The sequence below is a fragment of the Xyrauchen texanus genome, chromosome 45, assembly GCF_025860055.1.
Source record: "Xyrauchen texanus isolate HMW12.3.18 chromosome 45, RBS_HiC_50CHRs, whole genome shotgun sequence".
Classification (NCBI taxonomy): domain Eukaryota; kingdom Metazoa; phylum Chordata; class Actinopteri; order Cypriniformes; family Catostomidae; genus Xyrauchen; species Xyrauchen texanus.
This window is the reverse complement of record NC_068320.1, coordinates 20,673,206-20,687,786: the sequence shown is the minus strand read 5'-3', so window position 1 is coordinate 20,687,786 and position 14,581 is coordinate 20,673,206. Positions and strand designations below refer to the sequence as shown.

The 14,581-nt window shown below is 37.4% G+C and overlaps 1 protein-coding gene across 1 annotated transcript in view; it reads right to left on the bottom strand.

The window, feature by feature from the left end:
- The window catches only part of shank3b (SH3 and multiple ankyrin repeat domains 3b), a 35,739-nt gene extending 22,778 nt beyond the window's left edge, over window positions 1-12,961 (bottom strand). The window contains exons 1-8 of the mRNA XM_052118792.1: window positions 12,755-12,961; window positions 7,576-7,837; window positions 3,931-4,134; window positions 3,709-3,780; window positions 3,319-3,427; window positions 2,940-3,091; window positions 1,175-1,342; window positions 876-992 (exon numbers count right to left, since the gene is read on the bottom strand). Coding sequence (XP_051974752.1) covers window positions 876-992; window positions 1,175-1,342; window positions 2,940-3,091; window positions 3,319-3,427; window positions 3,709-3,780; window positions 3,931-4,134; window positions 7,576-7,773 — 1,020 coding nt within the window. The 5' untranslated portion in view covers window positions 7,774-7,837; window positions 12,755-12,961. The remainder of the gene's footprint in view (window positions 1-875; window positions 993-1,174; window positions 1,343-2,939; window positions 3,092-3,318; window positions 3,428-3,708; window positions 3,781-3,930; window positions 4,135-7,575; window positions 7,838-12,754) is intronic.
- Window positions 12,962-14,581: the final 1,620 nt, after the last annotated feature.

Genomic DNA, 14,581 nt, shown 5'->3' with positions numbered 1-14,581 from the left:
AGAGAGATAATGGCCAGAATGGTTCGAGTTGATAGAAAGGCTCAGATAACCACTCTATACAATTGTAGTGAGCAGAATAGCATCTCAGAATGGACAACACATCAAACCTTGAGGCGGATGTGCTACAGCAGTATGAAGACTACGTCTGGCATTTTATAAGGACCATAGTGTTCCTAATACAGTGCTAAGTGAGTGTATGTTTTACATACTACTATGTTATACTGCATGGTATGCAATAAGCAGTATGCTAATATTCCATTGTGAGCATAGCATAGAATTTAATTCAGCAAGTGTCTTGTTAAAACCTGGGAAACAAAACAGCTATTTTGGATTTTAATTCAAATTTGTGTTTGAATGTAACTATTGGCAATCTGACTGCATTGCATTGTTGGATACATTATACAGTACAGTGTACTCTGGTTGTACACTGCATATTTTGACATATGTATTAGGTCATTTGAGCATTCCATGCATACTGAACATTTGTATCCTACACACAGTATACATAATGCATTCTACTTTCCTTCACAAACAGTAGGTAGTATGCTATTCCAAACATACTTGGCTCTGTTCTCATTACTCTGTTTATTCTGTGGTGTACTGAAAGGCATTAGAAACATATTAGGTTGGGTGACAACCACATAAAATGCTTTTATTAAAATATGTGTGAATAATATGTATATATATATATATATATATATATATATATATATATATATATATATATATATATATAACCTATATTTTATTTAAAAATATATTTTTATTTTATTCTATTATATACAAAGGGGTTTTCCAAAGTTTGACAACTGTGTATGTAAAACTGCATAGCTGATTAAGTTGAGAATATGATCTGTAGTTGTAAGTGTGTGTACCTGATTGTAGAGGGCACACAGGTGTAGTGCTGTGTTTCCTGAGGCATTCTGAGCACTCATCTCCGCTCCATAGAACAACAGGTGCTCTAGGTGCTGCACGTTTCCATGGCGACAAGCCTATGGAGAAAAAAAAAAAGACACACTTTCCGATCACCCACTGCTGCAGGTGTAACAAACAATAAATGAGGATATATTTAGTCTCACTTGAGAATAAATTTAACATTAGGGCAGATGTTTCTTTGCCTAACGTGCAGGATCTGCATCCGCATTAGAAGAGAAACCAGTCATTTACGTGATACCTGATGGATCTCCTGCCAGCCGTTCTCATCGCTGTAGCCCAGTTGGGCATGATCGTACAAAAGCAGCTCGCAGCAGTATGGATCTCCTCCGACCATGGCACTGTGATAGAGTGGAGTGAGCCCACGACTGTCCTTATAGTCTGGAGCGGCCCCGAGATCCAATAATGTCTAGAGATGTGGAGAGAACACAGACACAAACCAAAAATATGAGGAACTTTTGGTAAATGGTCTGCACATATATAGAGCTTTTTTAACCTTACCGGTTTTCAAAGCCCTTTACACTGTGACTCATTCACCCATTCACACTCACAAACCAATGACGGCAGAGCTGCCATGCAAGGCGCTAGCCTGCCATTGGGAGCAACTTGGTGTTTAGTGTCTTGCACAAGGACAATTTGGCACGTGGAGTCATGTGGACCAGGAATCAAACTGCCAACCCGCTCTTTCACCTGAGCCATGTGATGAGCTTGGGATGACTTGTGTAAGGATTCAAACTTGTTGAAAGTTCATCCCCTTCACTTTTGGGAAAAGAGTAATTATTTTGCTTGGTGGCAGAAGGGAAAAGGAAAACATAGTGGTGACAATAGAATGCAACAGTTTGGTTCTGGAAGTAAAATTGGATTTTACAAAAAGCTTATGCAAAAAATGAATGGGAAAAATAAAGTGCTGTCAGTTGCAATTAATTAAATTATTTTCCGCAGTTAATCACGGTTCATCGCAGATTTTGAAAGTGACTAGTTTACAATAAATATACTTCTTTTCCTGTCAAATTGCATTTATTTTCTTTTTAGGATAGAAAACAAATCAATACATAACAATATAATGCTTTATGAAATTATTTCAAACAAAGCCTTCCACAGTATAAAGATAGAAATGCACTAAAATCGCACCAATTCAAGTAACAATAAACATTTCCCAAAGTCTAAGTGGGAGCTTTACTATTTGAAAGAACTAGTCCCAACATAGGTTGCATATTCATTGCAATAGGCATTAAATCTCTTAAACTCCCTTCCTCCACAGAATTAATCTGCTGGTAGACTGTGGCTATCCACTTTGTTACAGCAATTGCGAAGCCACATTCATGATTTGTGTCAGGGCGGCAATGTCAGCATCAAGCACTGCTTTGAACTCCACATGAAAAGTGCTTGCAGACAAAAACTCCACTTAAATAGCACTTGCAGAGAAAAACATCCCATTCTACTTGGTGTGCTACTATGGTCATTAAAATTAGCCTTAAATAAGCTGAAAAACACTTGATTTCTGTCACAAGCTCCATCTAGGCTTGAATCACTGCTGTGTGTTTGTGGTATGTGTGTGTCTGTGTAATGACTCCAGCAGACACATTGCAAAGGTTTCACCCTTCCAATCAGTGTTAACGGTAAATGCGTAAATCGTGATTAAGAAAATGTAATACTTTCAACTTTTTATATTAATCGCATGGGTTAATGGTTTAATTTTGACATCTCTAGAAAAATACTTCCGAAACCCAGAAGGTTTAAAGTGGGTGGGCACTGTTGCACTCTATTTAATACCTGCTAAGCTAACAGGGAGTTGGAGTTTTGTTTCTTTGTACATCTTCACCTAAGCATTGAGCAATGGAATACCTTTTTGGTTGGAGATTGAAGATATCAAGTCGGAACACACGTTCGACCAACTGAAAATGATGTAGTGATGTATTGTAATAAAATGAATATGCGTGTGCCAAACTGAATTCCAAACTGTTCAGATTGTGCCCCTGCTCTTTGAGGTAAAGTGCATCACTCACAGTCAGTGCTACATGGTTGTGCGTTTGGGCTGCTTTGTGCAGTGCTGTCAGTCCATCTCTGGTTCTGAAGTCCAGATGGGCCCCTCCACTCCTCAACACCTTGATCAGATCACCACACGAATCCAGCTGGGCCACGAGAGTGAGTGGAGATTCTGGAGATGGAGCAGAGATCACAGCATGTGGTGATAATCAAACACGCTAAATGTCAAATCAGTTTCAGCGAATAAATGCTAATTTTGCGACTGATTAGCTTTAAATGAAGATGGCACTAAATGTCCTTTCATTAAAGTAAATGCTAATCAAGTCAAACTTTAATTAAAATTGTGTAGAATACATTACAATTGTTCTCAATCTATTTCACCTATTTAAAACCTCTCACCTCCACTGTCACTATCGTGAAAGTTGGGGTCCAGCCCTTTTTCCAAGAACCTGCAGACCTTCTCCACACTCCTCTGTTGAACATACTCCATAAACTTCTTTAAATTGGCCTGGCAGTAACAGGATATTATTGGTTTAGTTTTAGGTATTTTTGTAGCCTTGAAGTGAGTCACTATTAACTGTATTGTATGGAAATCAGCAATCGTGACATTCTTCAAAATATATCCTTTTGTTTTCAGCAGAAAAAATAAAGTCATATGAGTTTGAAACGACATGAGGGTGAGTAAATTATGACAACATTTTCATTTTTTGGTGTACTATTACTTCAATAGACAAATATTAACTTCTAGAACAGTTTTGTGTATAAATGTACATTAACGTTACACGTTACCTTGGTATGTAGTTTGGCCAGTTGCTTGTCATCTACATAGCTCTGAGTGTAAACACGCCTCTTGTAACGGAACTGAAGGCAAAAAAATAAATTGATAAGTGAAGTGCATGATAATAACAATTGTCTATTACCAGCTTGATCCAATAATAACATAATTATTAAGTGAGAATTGAAAAGCATCGTGGGATTCAAAAGGGTTTGTGTGTGTGTGTGTGTGTGTACCTCTAGGTATGGTACAGGTGTGATAGTAGGGAGAGGGTACTCCCTGAGCAATCTCTCCTCATCGAGGAACTTTCCGGCACGCCCGTTAAAGGCAGGGAGGTAGAGGCCGTAGTTAAGCACATCGGTCAGGCTCTGTGTCAAAGTGACCAGAACTCTCTGCTTACAAACCCACACTGGAGCTTCCAGGTCCAACTGCAGGCATTTCTGCAACAAAGCAAACACAGACCAAAAATTGAGTAAATTAACAAGCTGTAACATAGTATACGCATAGTATATGCATAGTGTACGCTCTTCAAATTGCTACATAAAGGCCAATTATTATGTTTTTATTTGTGGCTTTTGCATCTTTTATTAAACAGATTGACTGGAGGAATAGGCTCAGGATAGGGTCGGACTCAAACCTGCATCACCCACATGAGCACCAAAGCCCAATGTATCTGGAGCACATACACTAGCTGCTGTGCCATGGCACTGACAAGACCAGGCAGGTTCACTTTTTAATGCGAAATATGAATCTTGCTTTGGGCTCCAGTAAATATTCTAAATGTAAGCACACTTGTAGACAAAGTTCAAATCTATCAAATATCTTGATTTGTTACTAATGAAACTAATTTCCGCCAAACACTCCAGGCTTTAGACTAAACACACAAGAGATCAAGGACTGTGCAATTTATTCACAAACATCAAAGTCAATAAGGATGGTCTGAACTCAGCCTCTTTCACTTAAAATAGGCAAAAAGTCTAAATAAATTATGTTTGTGCAGTGTAGAAATGTGCAGTTGTTACCTTAAGGACATATTTGTAACTGGTCTAACCCTTAGAAATGGCTTACGCTGGTGTAACCTAAAGTAGTCAGGTTGATTTGGTCTCAGTAAATAATATTTTTGATGTCAGTAGAACCAGTTAATTTAGATGTTACCACATAAGATACACTGTAAAAAGCAGTAACAGGCAATTTTTACCTTAAAGAGCTATTTCTACATGATCTTACCCTTAAAATTTGTAATGTTCAAGCCAGTACATTTAAATGATAAAGCACATTGGGTTTTTTTGTGTATACCTGCTAAAACATTGTTTATAGTGTGACTCACTTGACCATTACAACAACATTGCTTTGCAAAAATAATACATTCTGAGTTCACAACAAGTTTAGCTCAATTGACAGCATTTGTGGCATAATTTTGAATACCACAAAAATGAATTTCGACTTGCCCCTCCTTTTCTTTAAAAAAAAAACTAAACTAAAATCTTGGTTACAGTGAGGCACTTCCAATGGAAGTGAATGGGGGCCAATCCGTTAACATTAAAATACTATTTCAAAAGTATAGACACAAGATATAAACAATATGCGTTAACATGATTTTATTGTGATAAAATCACTTACTAACCTTTTCTGTGTAAAGTTATAACCAATTTTACAACTGTTACCAAGCCCTAATATATCAATTTAAACAACTTTACAGCTCAAATAATACATGATTATTAACAGAATTAATTATGAAATTTTATAAAATTATAAGCTTCACATTTCTGCGTTTAAATCCTTCAAAAATTGGCCCCATTCACTTGCACTGTAAGTGCCACCCTACTTCGATTTTTTGTTTTTAAAGAAAACTACAAATGAAAGGGTGGGTTTGCCCCGATCTCTTCTGCTTATTGATAAGTTTAATACTTTCACTAACAATTGTTATAATCAAAAAGTAACCAAACGTTTATAATCATGCATTTATGCAGGATATATTATAATTCTAATATATTACAGGTCATTTGTGTATTTGTCTTCTGAGGTGTGACTGAGGTTTTGATTTACAATATCAAATTTACAATGTGAGTTGTAATTTGTTCAGTTGATCATTGATCAGTGCAAGCAAGAATTGTATTCAGTGTTTAGGTAAAGAATAAACCTTCTGTATCCTTTCACCTAGAAATATTCAAGCCCTAAAAGTGTGTACGTGAAAGCTATGTGTTCTCTCAACGTTTGTGCTAGAACAGGAGAAAAACATTCAGCCTGGGTCTCGATGACATTCAGCATTAAGAAGATACAGTCTCATCTTTCTCTTATGATGCAGTAGTTTCTTTTTCCTTGTATTTCTCAACCTCTCCTATAGTCTTTATCTAAATAAATTACAGAGTGATGGGAGCCTGGAGATTGGCTGAGATGGTCAGTCACCCTCTCTCCTCAGGTCTAAAAGAAGAAAAGTCCTATCGGATTTATGATTACCTTTGACTCTTATTTGCAGACAATCAGTGTTATGTTTCCAAATAACATCTTCTACGTAGATCAACAGTTCACCATATTTGGATAGTTTCCATAAATATGTATATGGTTAATCTATCAGAACTTTGTACTTGTAAGAAATGTCAAATTTGCCTATGCCTAAAATGATGGTTGTTTCTGTAATCTAAGTTATTTTGAGGTTAGATCCTCAACTCATTTTCTGTTTCTGTCTTTGCCTTTTGAAATGTGGAGAAACTTTGTCTTCAGTAAAATATTTCTCTATTGATTGAAACTTCAGTTTTGACTCCTGGTCTTTGTTGTTCATACTGGTCTCTTTACTGGATATAACTGTATTCCCTTACAGTGTAATCAACATTATGCCACAAATGCTTTCGATTTAGCTTAATTTGTATTGAACCTGGAATATTCCTTAAACATTTCCTATTTGTATTTTTCCTATATATAAATATATCCAATATTTCCTATTTAAACAGTTCCTATAATTTCAAAAGCAGAGGACAAAAAAATACAGGTTTGTCATTCCATCCATAATGGAGGAGCACAGAAGAACCCCCAACTTGGATGCCATAAAATGGTCTGAAGGAGCAAGGTGCGTATATATGCAGATGTTTCTGTGTTCTTGATTTTGTGATTGGCAGGATTATGAAAACATGCTCCATCCAACATCATTTTGAAGTGCTAATATTCAATGGATATACAATGTCAGAAACCACTAGTGAAAATTCTAATTTAATACAAAATGTTTCATTAAAAATTCAGCATATTAATTTCAGAGAAAAGTTCAAGTGAAAAATGTATATGAAATTCTGAATCTCTTTTAGACATTGAATTACTTTTACTTAATGAAAACATGAGCTCAAGCTGGCATGGACTCCACAAGTTTGTGCCAAATACTTTTTTATCCCAGCATGATTTGAGAATGTTTCAAAGAGCATTTTGTGTGCTTTAAATGAAGCAAAGAAGTCTGAGTTGCCTATTTGAGTAGTGACCTAGAAAGAGTGCTGAATCTAAAAGAAATATGGTTAATTATCCAGGTTCAAATAAAAATAATAATCCCAGATTTTCAATTTGGTCTTAGGCTTTTGGTTTTCACAGTATAAGATAATGAGCCTCCTTGAGCACAAATTATCGTAGATCCCTGCTCAAAAACATGCAACCATACACATAACACACACACACCTTTACACCCACGCAAAACCAACATCTCAGTCTCTACCAATCACTGCCACTCTGTGCTGCAATGCAGCCATTTCAAAGAAAATACAAAAAGAGTGAGTAAGCCTGCATATTTGTGTGTGTGTGTGTGTGTGTGTGTGTGTGTGTGTGTGTGTGTGTGTGTGTGTGTGCGTGCGCTTGTAGTAACAGAGCAAGAAAGCAAGAACTTCAGAGAGAGAGAGAGCCCTCACCGTTTGCTGCAGATCAGGGATTCCGATGCGGATGACAACTGCGTTTCCGTGGAGATCCTCCATAGGTTCGGAGGTAGATTTAGTGCCTGGAAAAGCCTGAATGCTGTCATCTCCGTGGTTACCATTGGTAGGGGCGTGCTGTTGCCATGGCCGGTCGAGAGCCTCATGTTTGCCGTCGGCAGGTGGACTGATAGGCATGCTCTGGGAGAGTGTGTGTGTGTGAGTGTGTGTGCGTTCTGCTCAACACGCCGGCCTCACAACCCTACAATACAACATACACACCTGCATTTTCATTTGCATTCCTGTTTTGTTATTTTGGTTTCCCATAGTTCAGTTGGTAGAGCATTGTGCTAGCAACGCAAAGGTCAAGGGTTCAATTACCAAACAGATAATATGTACTTTATAAAATGGAATGACCTTCTGATTAACAGCCCTGTGCTTTAGCCACTACGCCACCACCACTTGGAATGTTCCAACTCTTATTCTGACTGGATGAGCCATGTTCAGTGAGTGGTGGTGGCGTAGTGAGCTAAAGCACTATGCTGTTAAGCAGAAGGTTGTCAGTTCGACCCCCACAGCCACCACCATTGTGTTCTTGAGCAAGGCACTTAAATCCAGGTTGGTCCCGAGGATTGTCCCTGTAATAATTGCACTGTAAGTCGCTTTGGATAAAAGCGTCTGCCAAATACATAAATGTAAATGTAAATGTTCGAAGCCATTGTACAATGCCAATGAACGCACACCTTGAATGCACAGTCTTTAAGAAAGCGCCATGTTTCTACAGTGTTTGGCAACCATAAAATAGCCTAAAGTTTCATCAAGCCTACAGGTAAAATTTCTTTACTATATCATGATGCCATTATATTTTATTTTATAAAACCAGCAATCTTCCACAGTTAAAGGGGTTTAGGCACTACGCTTCATTAAATAACACACATACCCATGATAAAATCACAGTAACGCACCAAATTATTAAATGTAATGGTTATTTGTGTTGCATTTGTGACTGGTAATTGATTTGTCTACAGTACTGAACAAAAGTCTTAGGCACATAAAATGTTTCACAAAAGCATTTGTCTTAAAATGGTCATTTGTATCTTCAGATTTAGAGTGTCAATATGAAATATAAATGTTAGACTCCCAAACATTAATTTTGCTAATAGAAAAGATTAGAATAGAAGAACAGGGAGCTCTGCAACAGATGTCATGGCCCCCACAAAGCCCCTCACTGAACATCATGTCTGTCTGATATTACAAGAAGAGACTAAATCAGTTGAGACAACCTAAATAGATAGAAGAACTGTGATGAATTCTCCAAGAAACATGGAACATCCTATCTGCCAACAACCAAGAAAAACTGTGTCCAGGTACACCTCTGGCTGTTTTAAAGGCAAAGGTGGTCACACCGAATATTTATTTAGCCTTTTTTATGTTTATTGGACTTTGTATGACATGAAGTGATAAATGAAAACTATTTATTTAATTATTTTTGAAGACATCCTCACTATGCAAAATTTTTCACAAGACTTTTGCACAGTACTGTATATTAGTAAGATACATGTATATAGTGCTGTACAAAGTATGTTAGACCTTGAAATTCATCATCAAAGAACAAGCGTTTGCGGTTAATATAATGTCAAGAGTGCAACAGGTAATGACGTCTTTAAGTGAGCATGGAGATTACATTTTACCACAAATCAAAATCTAAGATACAAAATCAGGGATGAGAGAGTTTGAGAGAGACTATGAGAAAAGAGAGAGAGACAGAGAGAGAGAGAGAGGGAGGAACTATTAGTTGTGAGTGGTTACCATGGACACTGTGAAGCAGATCTACATGGAAATAATGGAAATTGAGGGAACCCTGCATCCCAAGTTACCATGGCAACTCAGCTCTTTGCTTGTTCTGGTGAACCATCGCTCTATCACTTCCTCTTTAGAGACAGATGTGCGAAATCGCACACACACACGTTTGCTCAGATATCTAAATGGGGACACATAATAGACTTCTGTTGTTTTTATATAAGGCTATCTAAAATTATTTTTAAACTAACCCTGATCCACACCCTAAACCTAACAGAAAACTTTTTGCATCATTAGAATTTTAAAAATCATTATTGAATTTATGCCTGGATTGTTTTTTCAATTGAGGACATCCCAAAATTTCCCCAAAGGGAAGTTTTGTCCAATGTAGCTGACTTCTAGGTACACATTTGTCCCCAAACTACAACTAAGTAAGTACAAACACACACACAGAGACACTATCTATCTATCTATCTATCTATCTATCTATCTATCTATCTATCTATCTATCTATCTATCTATCTATCTATCTATCTATCTATCTATCTATCTATCTATCTCTCTGTCTCTCTGTCTGTCTGTCTGTATCTGTTTGTCTGTATCTGTCTATCTATCTATCCATGTATCTGTCTGTCTCTCTGTCTGTCTGTATCTGTCTGTCTGTATCTGTCATTCTATCTATCCATGTATCTGTCTGTCTGTCATCGTTCTATCCATCTGTCTTTCAATCTATAGTCTATCTATCTGTCTGCTTGTCTGTTTACCTGTCTGTCATTTATCAGTGTTTCTATCTATCTGTCTATCTGTCATTTTTATATCTATCTATCTATCTATCTATCTATCTATCTATCTATCTATCTATCTATCTATCTATCTATCTATCTATCTATCTATCTATCTATCTGTCTGTCTGTCTGTCTGTCTGTCTGTCTGTCTGTCTGTCTGTCTGTCTGTCTGTCTATCTATCTATCTATTCAATTCAATTCAAAGTGGTTTTATTGGCATGACTGTAAACAATACAATATTGCCAAAACAGATTATATATCTATCTATCTGTCTATCTGCCTGCCTTTCTGTCATTTATCAATCTTTCTATCTGACTGTCCATCTCTATCTGTCTGTCTGTCTGTCTGTGTGTGTCTGTCTGTATCTTTCTGTCTTTCTATCTATCTGTCTGTCTGTTAGCCATCTATCTGTGTGTGTCTGTCTGTCAGTCCTCTTTCTATCTAACTGACGTCTGTATTAATATATCTGTCTGTCAGTCTGTCTATCTAAATCTATCCATGTATCTGTCTGTCTGTCATCTTTCTATCCATCTGTCTGCCAGTCAATCATCTATCTGTCTGTCTGTCTGCCTGTCTGTCTGTCATGTATCTCTCTGTCTGTCTGTATTTGTCTGTCTGTCAGTCATATTTCTATCTATCTATCAACTGTCTGTCTGTCTGTATCTTTTTGTCTGTCTATATCTATCTGTCTGTCTGCCAGACATCTATCTCTGTGTGTGTGTGTGTGTGTGTGTGTGTGTGTGTGTGTGTGTGTGTGTGTGTGTGTGTGTGTGTCTGTCTATCCATTTATCTGACTGTCTGTCATCTTTCTATCCATCTGTTTGTCAATCTATCATCTATCTGTCTGTCTGCTTGACTGTCTACCTGTCTGTCATTTATTAATCTTTCTATCTATCTGCCTGTATGTCTCTATCTGTCTCTCTTTCTGTCATTTATCTATCTGTCTGTCTGTATTTGTCTGGCTGTCAGTCATATTTCTATCTCTCTATCATCTGTCTGTCTGTCTATATCTCTGTCTGTCATCTTTCTGTTTGTCTGTATGTCAGTCATCTTTTTGTTTGTCTGTATCTGTCTGTCTGTCATCTTTCTATCAGTCATCTATCTATCTGTCTGTCTGTCTGTCTGTCTGTCTGTTTATCCATGTATCTGTCTGTCATCTTTCTATCTATCTGTCTGTGTGTCTGTGTGTGTGTGTGTGCCTGCCTGTCCATCTATCCATGTATCTGTCTGTCTGTCATCTTTCTATCAATCATCTGTCTGTCTGTCATCTTTTTATCCATATGTCTGTCTACCTGTAATCTTTCTATCTATCTATCTATCTATCTATCTATCTATCTATCTATCTATCTATCTATCTATCTATCTATCTATCTATCTATCTATCTATCTATCTATCTATCTATCTATCTATATGTCTGTCTGTCTGTGTGTCTGTCTGTCATCTTTACCATTTACCATTTCTGCCAAGAAAATACAGAGGAATATACCACCTCATAAAGACACATTCTTTTACCATACCACCATACTAGCTGGCCAGCGACATGTATCCCTCCACCTACTCACTCATTCTAATGCAATCACACACAGACTAAAATATTTCAGTCAGTCATGGACTATTGTCTTTGGAGACAGAAGGTAGGTACTCTATTAAGAAACACACATTGTCATAGAGAACAGGAGCTGGAAAACCCCTTAAAAGAGTGAGAGCTCTATCATATGCATCAGCTTCATTTCCCTTTACAACCGGTCACAACTTGGAATTTTGGAAATTTACCAGTAACTCCATACAAATACTGACATATCAAGGTATTACTGTATGTAATAACTAATAGTCACTTAAAGGGATAGTTCACCCAAACATTTACTTACCCTCATGTCATTCCAAACCCATAGGACTTTCATTCTTCTATGGAACACAAAAGGAGATGTTAGGAAGAATCTTAAGGCCGGGAGCAAATTTGGGCGATCATAAAAGACTTCTCTTGTCGTGGAGTAAAATCGTCAGTTTTGACCGCTTGGTATGACATGTTCACCAACTGCCAATGCGATGAAACTTAGCCTCCAACAAAGTTCTGGCAGTGTCCAAAATTTTGTGTTACAGTCGTGCAGAGTGTGCTCCTACGACAGCTTGATGAGATAAAACACCCAGTCAGCGCTGTCAATCTGTACAATTGGGTACTAAGTCTTGGCTTCAATGAGTATTGCACAGTCTGATCTAATGTCCCAAAGTGTGCCACAGCTTTTACCCAAGATCTCATTGGGATCATATCGTACAGTCTTACAAGCAACAATTGTAAAGGATAGTAAAAATCATACAGTGTGCACCCAGCTTTAGTCTCATCGTTCCATTGCATCTTGTTTTCATATAATGAAAGTGAACAGTGATTGAGGCCATCATTCTGCCTAACATCTCTTTTTGTGTTCCATGGAAGAAAGTAAGTCTTAAAGCTTTGGAACAACATGAGGGTGTGTAATTGATGACAGAATTTAATTTATGGGAGAACTAGACTTTTACAATCTACCATTTACATTTGCCTTAGCAAGCATCAATAACAAGATACAGATATTTATTAACAATGAAATGAGGAGTTCACCTTTGCCCTGAGCTTTCCATGTAAAGCTTTCTGTACGATGAAGGAATGGTGGCTATTTTTGTAAAGTTTGTCGCTTCAGTGTATTCTGAAATATTCCAAACTTTCCGTCTTATATTCCAATGGTTTTCTTCCCTTAATCCACACAGTGTGCTTAGTTTTTCCAAGTTTGTAACGTAACAGGGCCGAACTTCCCAGCACTCACTCTCAGCTCTGAGATTTCAGGAGACTTGAAGCCCAACCCTGATGCTGAATATTCCGAAGCAGGAAAACCAGCAGGAAGAGGAAATTACAGCAGGAAGGTTTTCAGACCATCTCAACCAATCTCAACCTACCAAAACCATCTCTCACTGACCTCCACCAGTAAGCAGCCAGGATTCCAATATCTCAGCCAATCGCCAATGTCTGTACTTCAGGTGAGGCTACATTTAAATCCATCATTCTTTAACTTCTAATATCAATCAATGCAGCCAGTTCTTGCTAATGACCACAGTGAATTTTTGGTGGCTAGAATGTAGAAATAAGGGATTCTATGTGCTTTGAAATTATAAATGAGATATTATGCATGCATAGTTTTGGATAATATGTTTATCAAAGCATGTTGCGGCCAAATGTACAACATTTTAATAAAGAAAATGGTGCCAGTCTAAATTAAGAAAAAAAAAACTTTGCAATCCCATACATTTTTAATACAGGATCACATTCATACCAACCATCACCTTCACCCACATCTACTGCTTACTACAGCTCCTAACAGCCAGACACTGAAGGACATTTAGACCACTGCCTGTATCTCCCCAGTCGTTTTAAGGACATACTTCAAAAACTATCATTATTGTCCTTACTATTCAAACATTATCTAAATAGCTAACATATTAAATGTTTATCCTCCATGTTTATCAAAGAAAGTTTCTTTCTTCTATGGATCACAAAAAGAGATGCAAGGCTGAATGTTTGCCATTCATTGCCTCTTTTGTTCATACAATGAAAGTGAATGGTGACTGAGGCCATCATTCTTCCTAACATCTCTTTTTGTGTTTTGAGTGAAGACAGAGTGTTCATAATTGGGTGAATTAGCCCTTTAAGGCACAATGTTCTGTAGAGCTGCTTTGAATCATGTATTGTGAAAAGCACTACAGTCTCCGCTGGACCTGTTTCCAAACTAATCCCCTTCTGGCTTTTGCCATTTACTTCCCGTGATCTCAACCTGACTTCCTGCCCTTCTTCCTGGCTGGATTGGGCCGAGGCTCCTCGGGATGTTTTTACAGGAAGTTTAGGAAAGGCTGCAAGCCTCTGATAACTCAGTCTTTTCCTCAGGCGATACAAAAGTTCCCCTCGCACACATGAATGTGGAACAGAAATAATACCGGCACCCACACCCCTCCCAACAGATCACCTCACACATGCGGTTACAAAACAGTAAAATTTATATTTCCTATGCACTATTGAAGACCTTTATAAGACAATTACAGAAATATATTACAGCACTGAATTTATGCTGATTAAAAGTGTTGTATTACAGTAATGAGAATCTAATGAGAGTTACCATTGAGAATTTACACAAATAAAATGTGGGGGAGAATTTAAATGTATTCTGCACTCTACAAAGCTTCTGTAACACAATAACAAAAAGATATTATAGCAGTTATATTGGAAGTTGGATATACAGTTCTTTTTAGTTGAATATATCTATATTTGAAATCACAGATGAAGGTGATGTGACAGATGACTGCTTCAAAAGGCCTGAAAGTTTTCATTTCCTTTTGATTTAGTCAGACCAAGGAGAAATCACACTGGCATGGTTCTTCTGTTACATAAGACACACCTTGA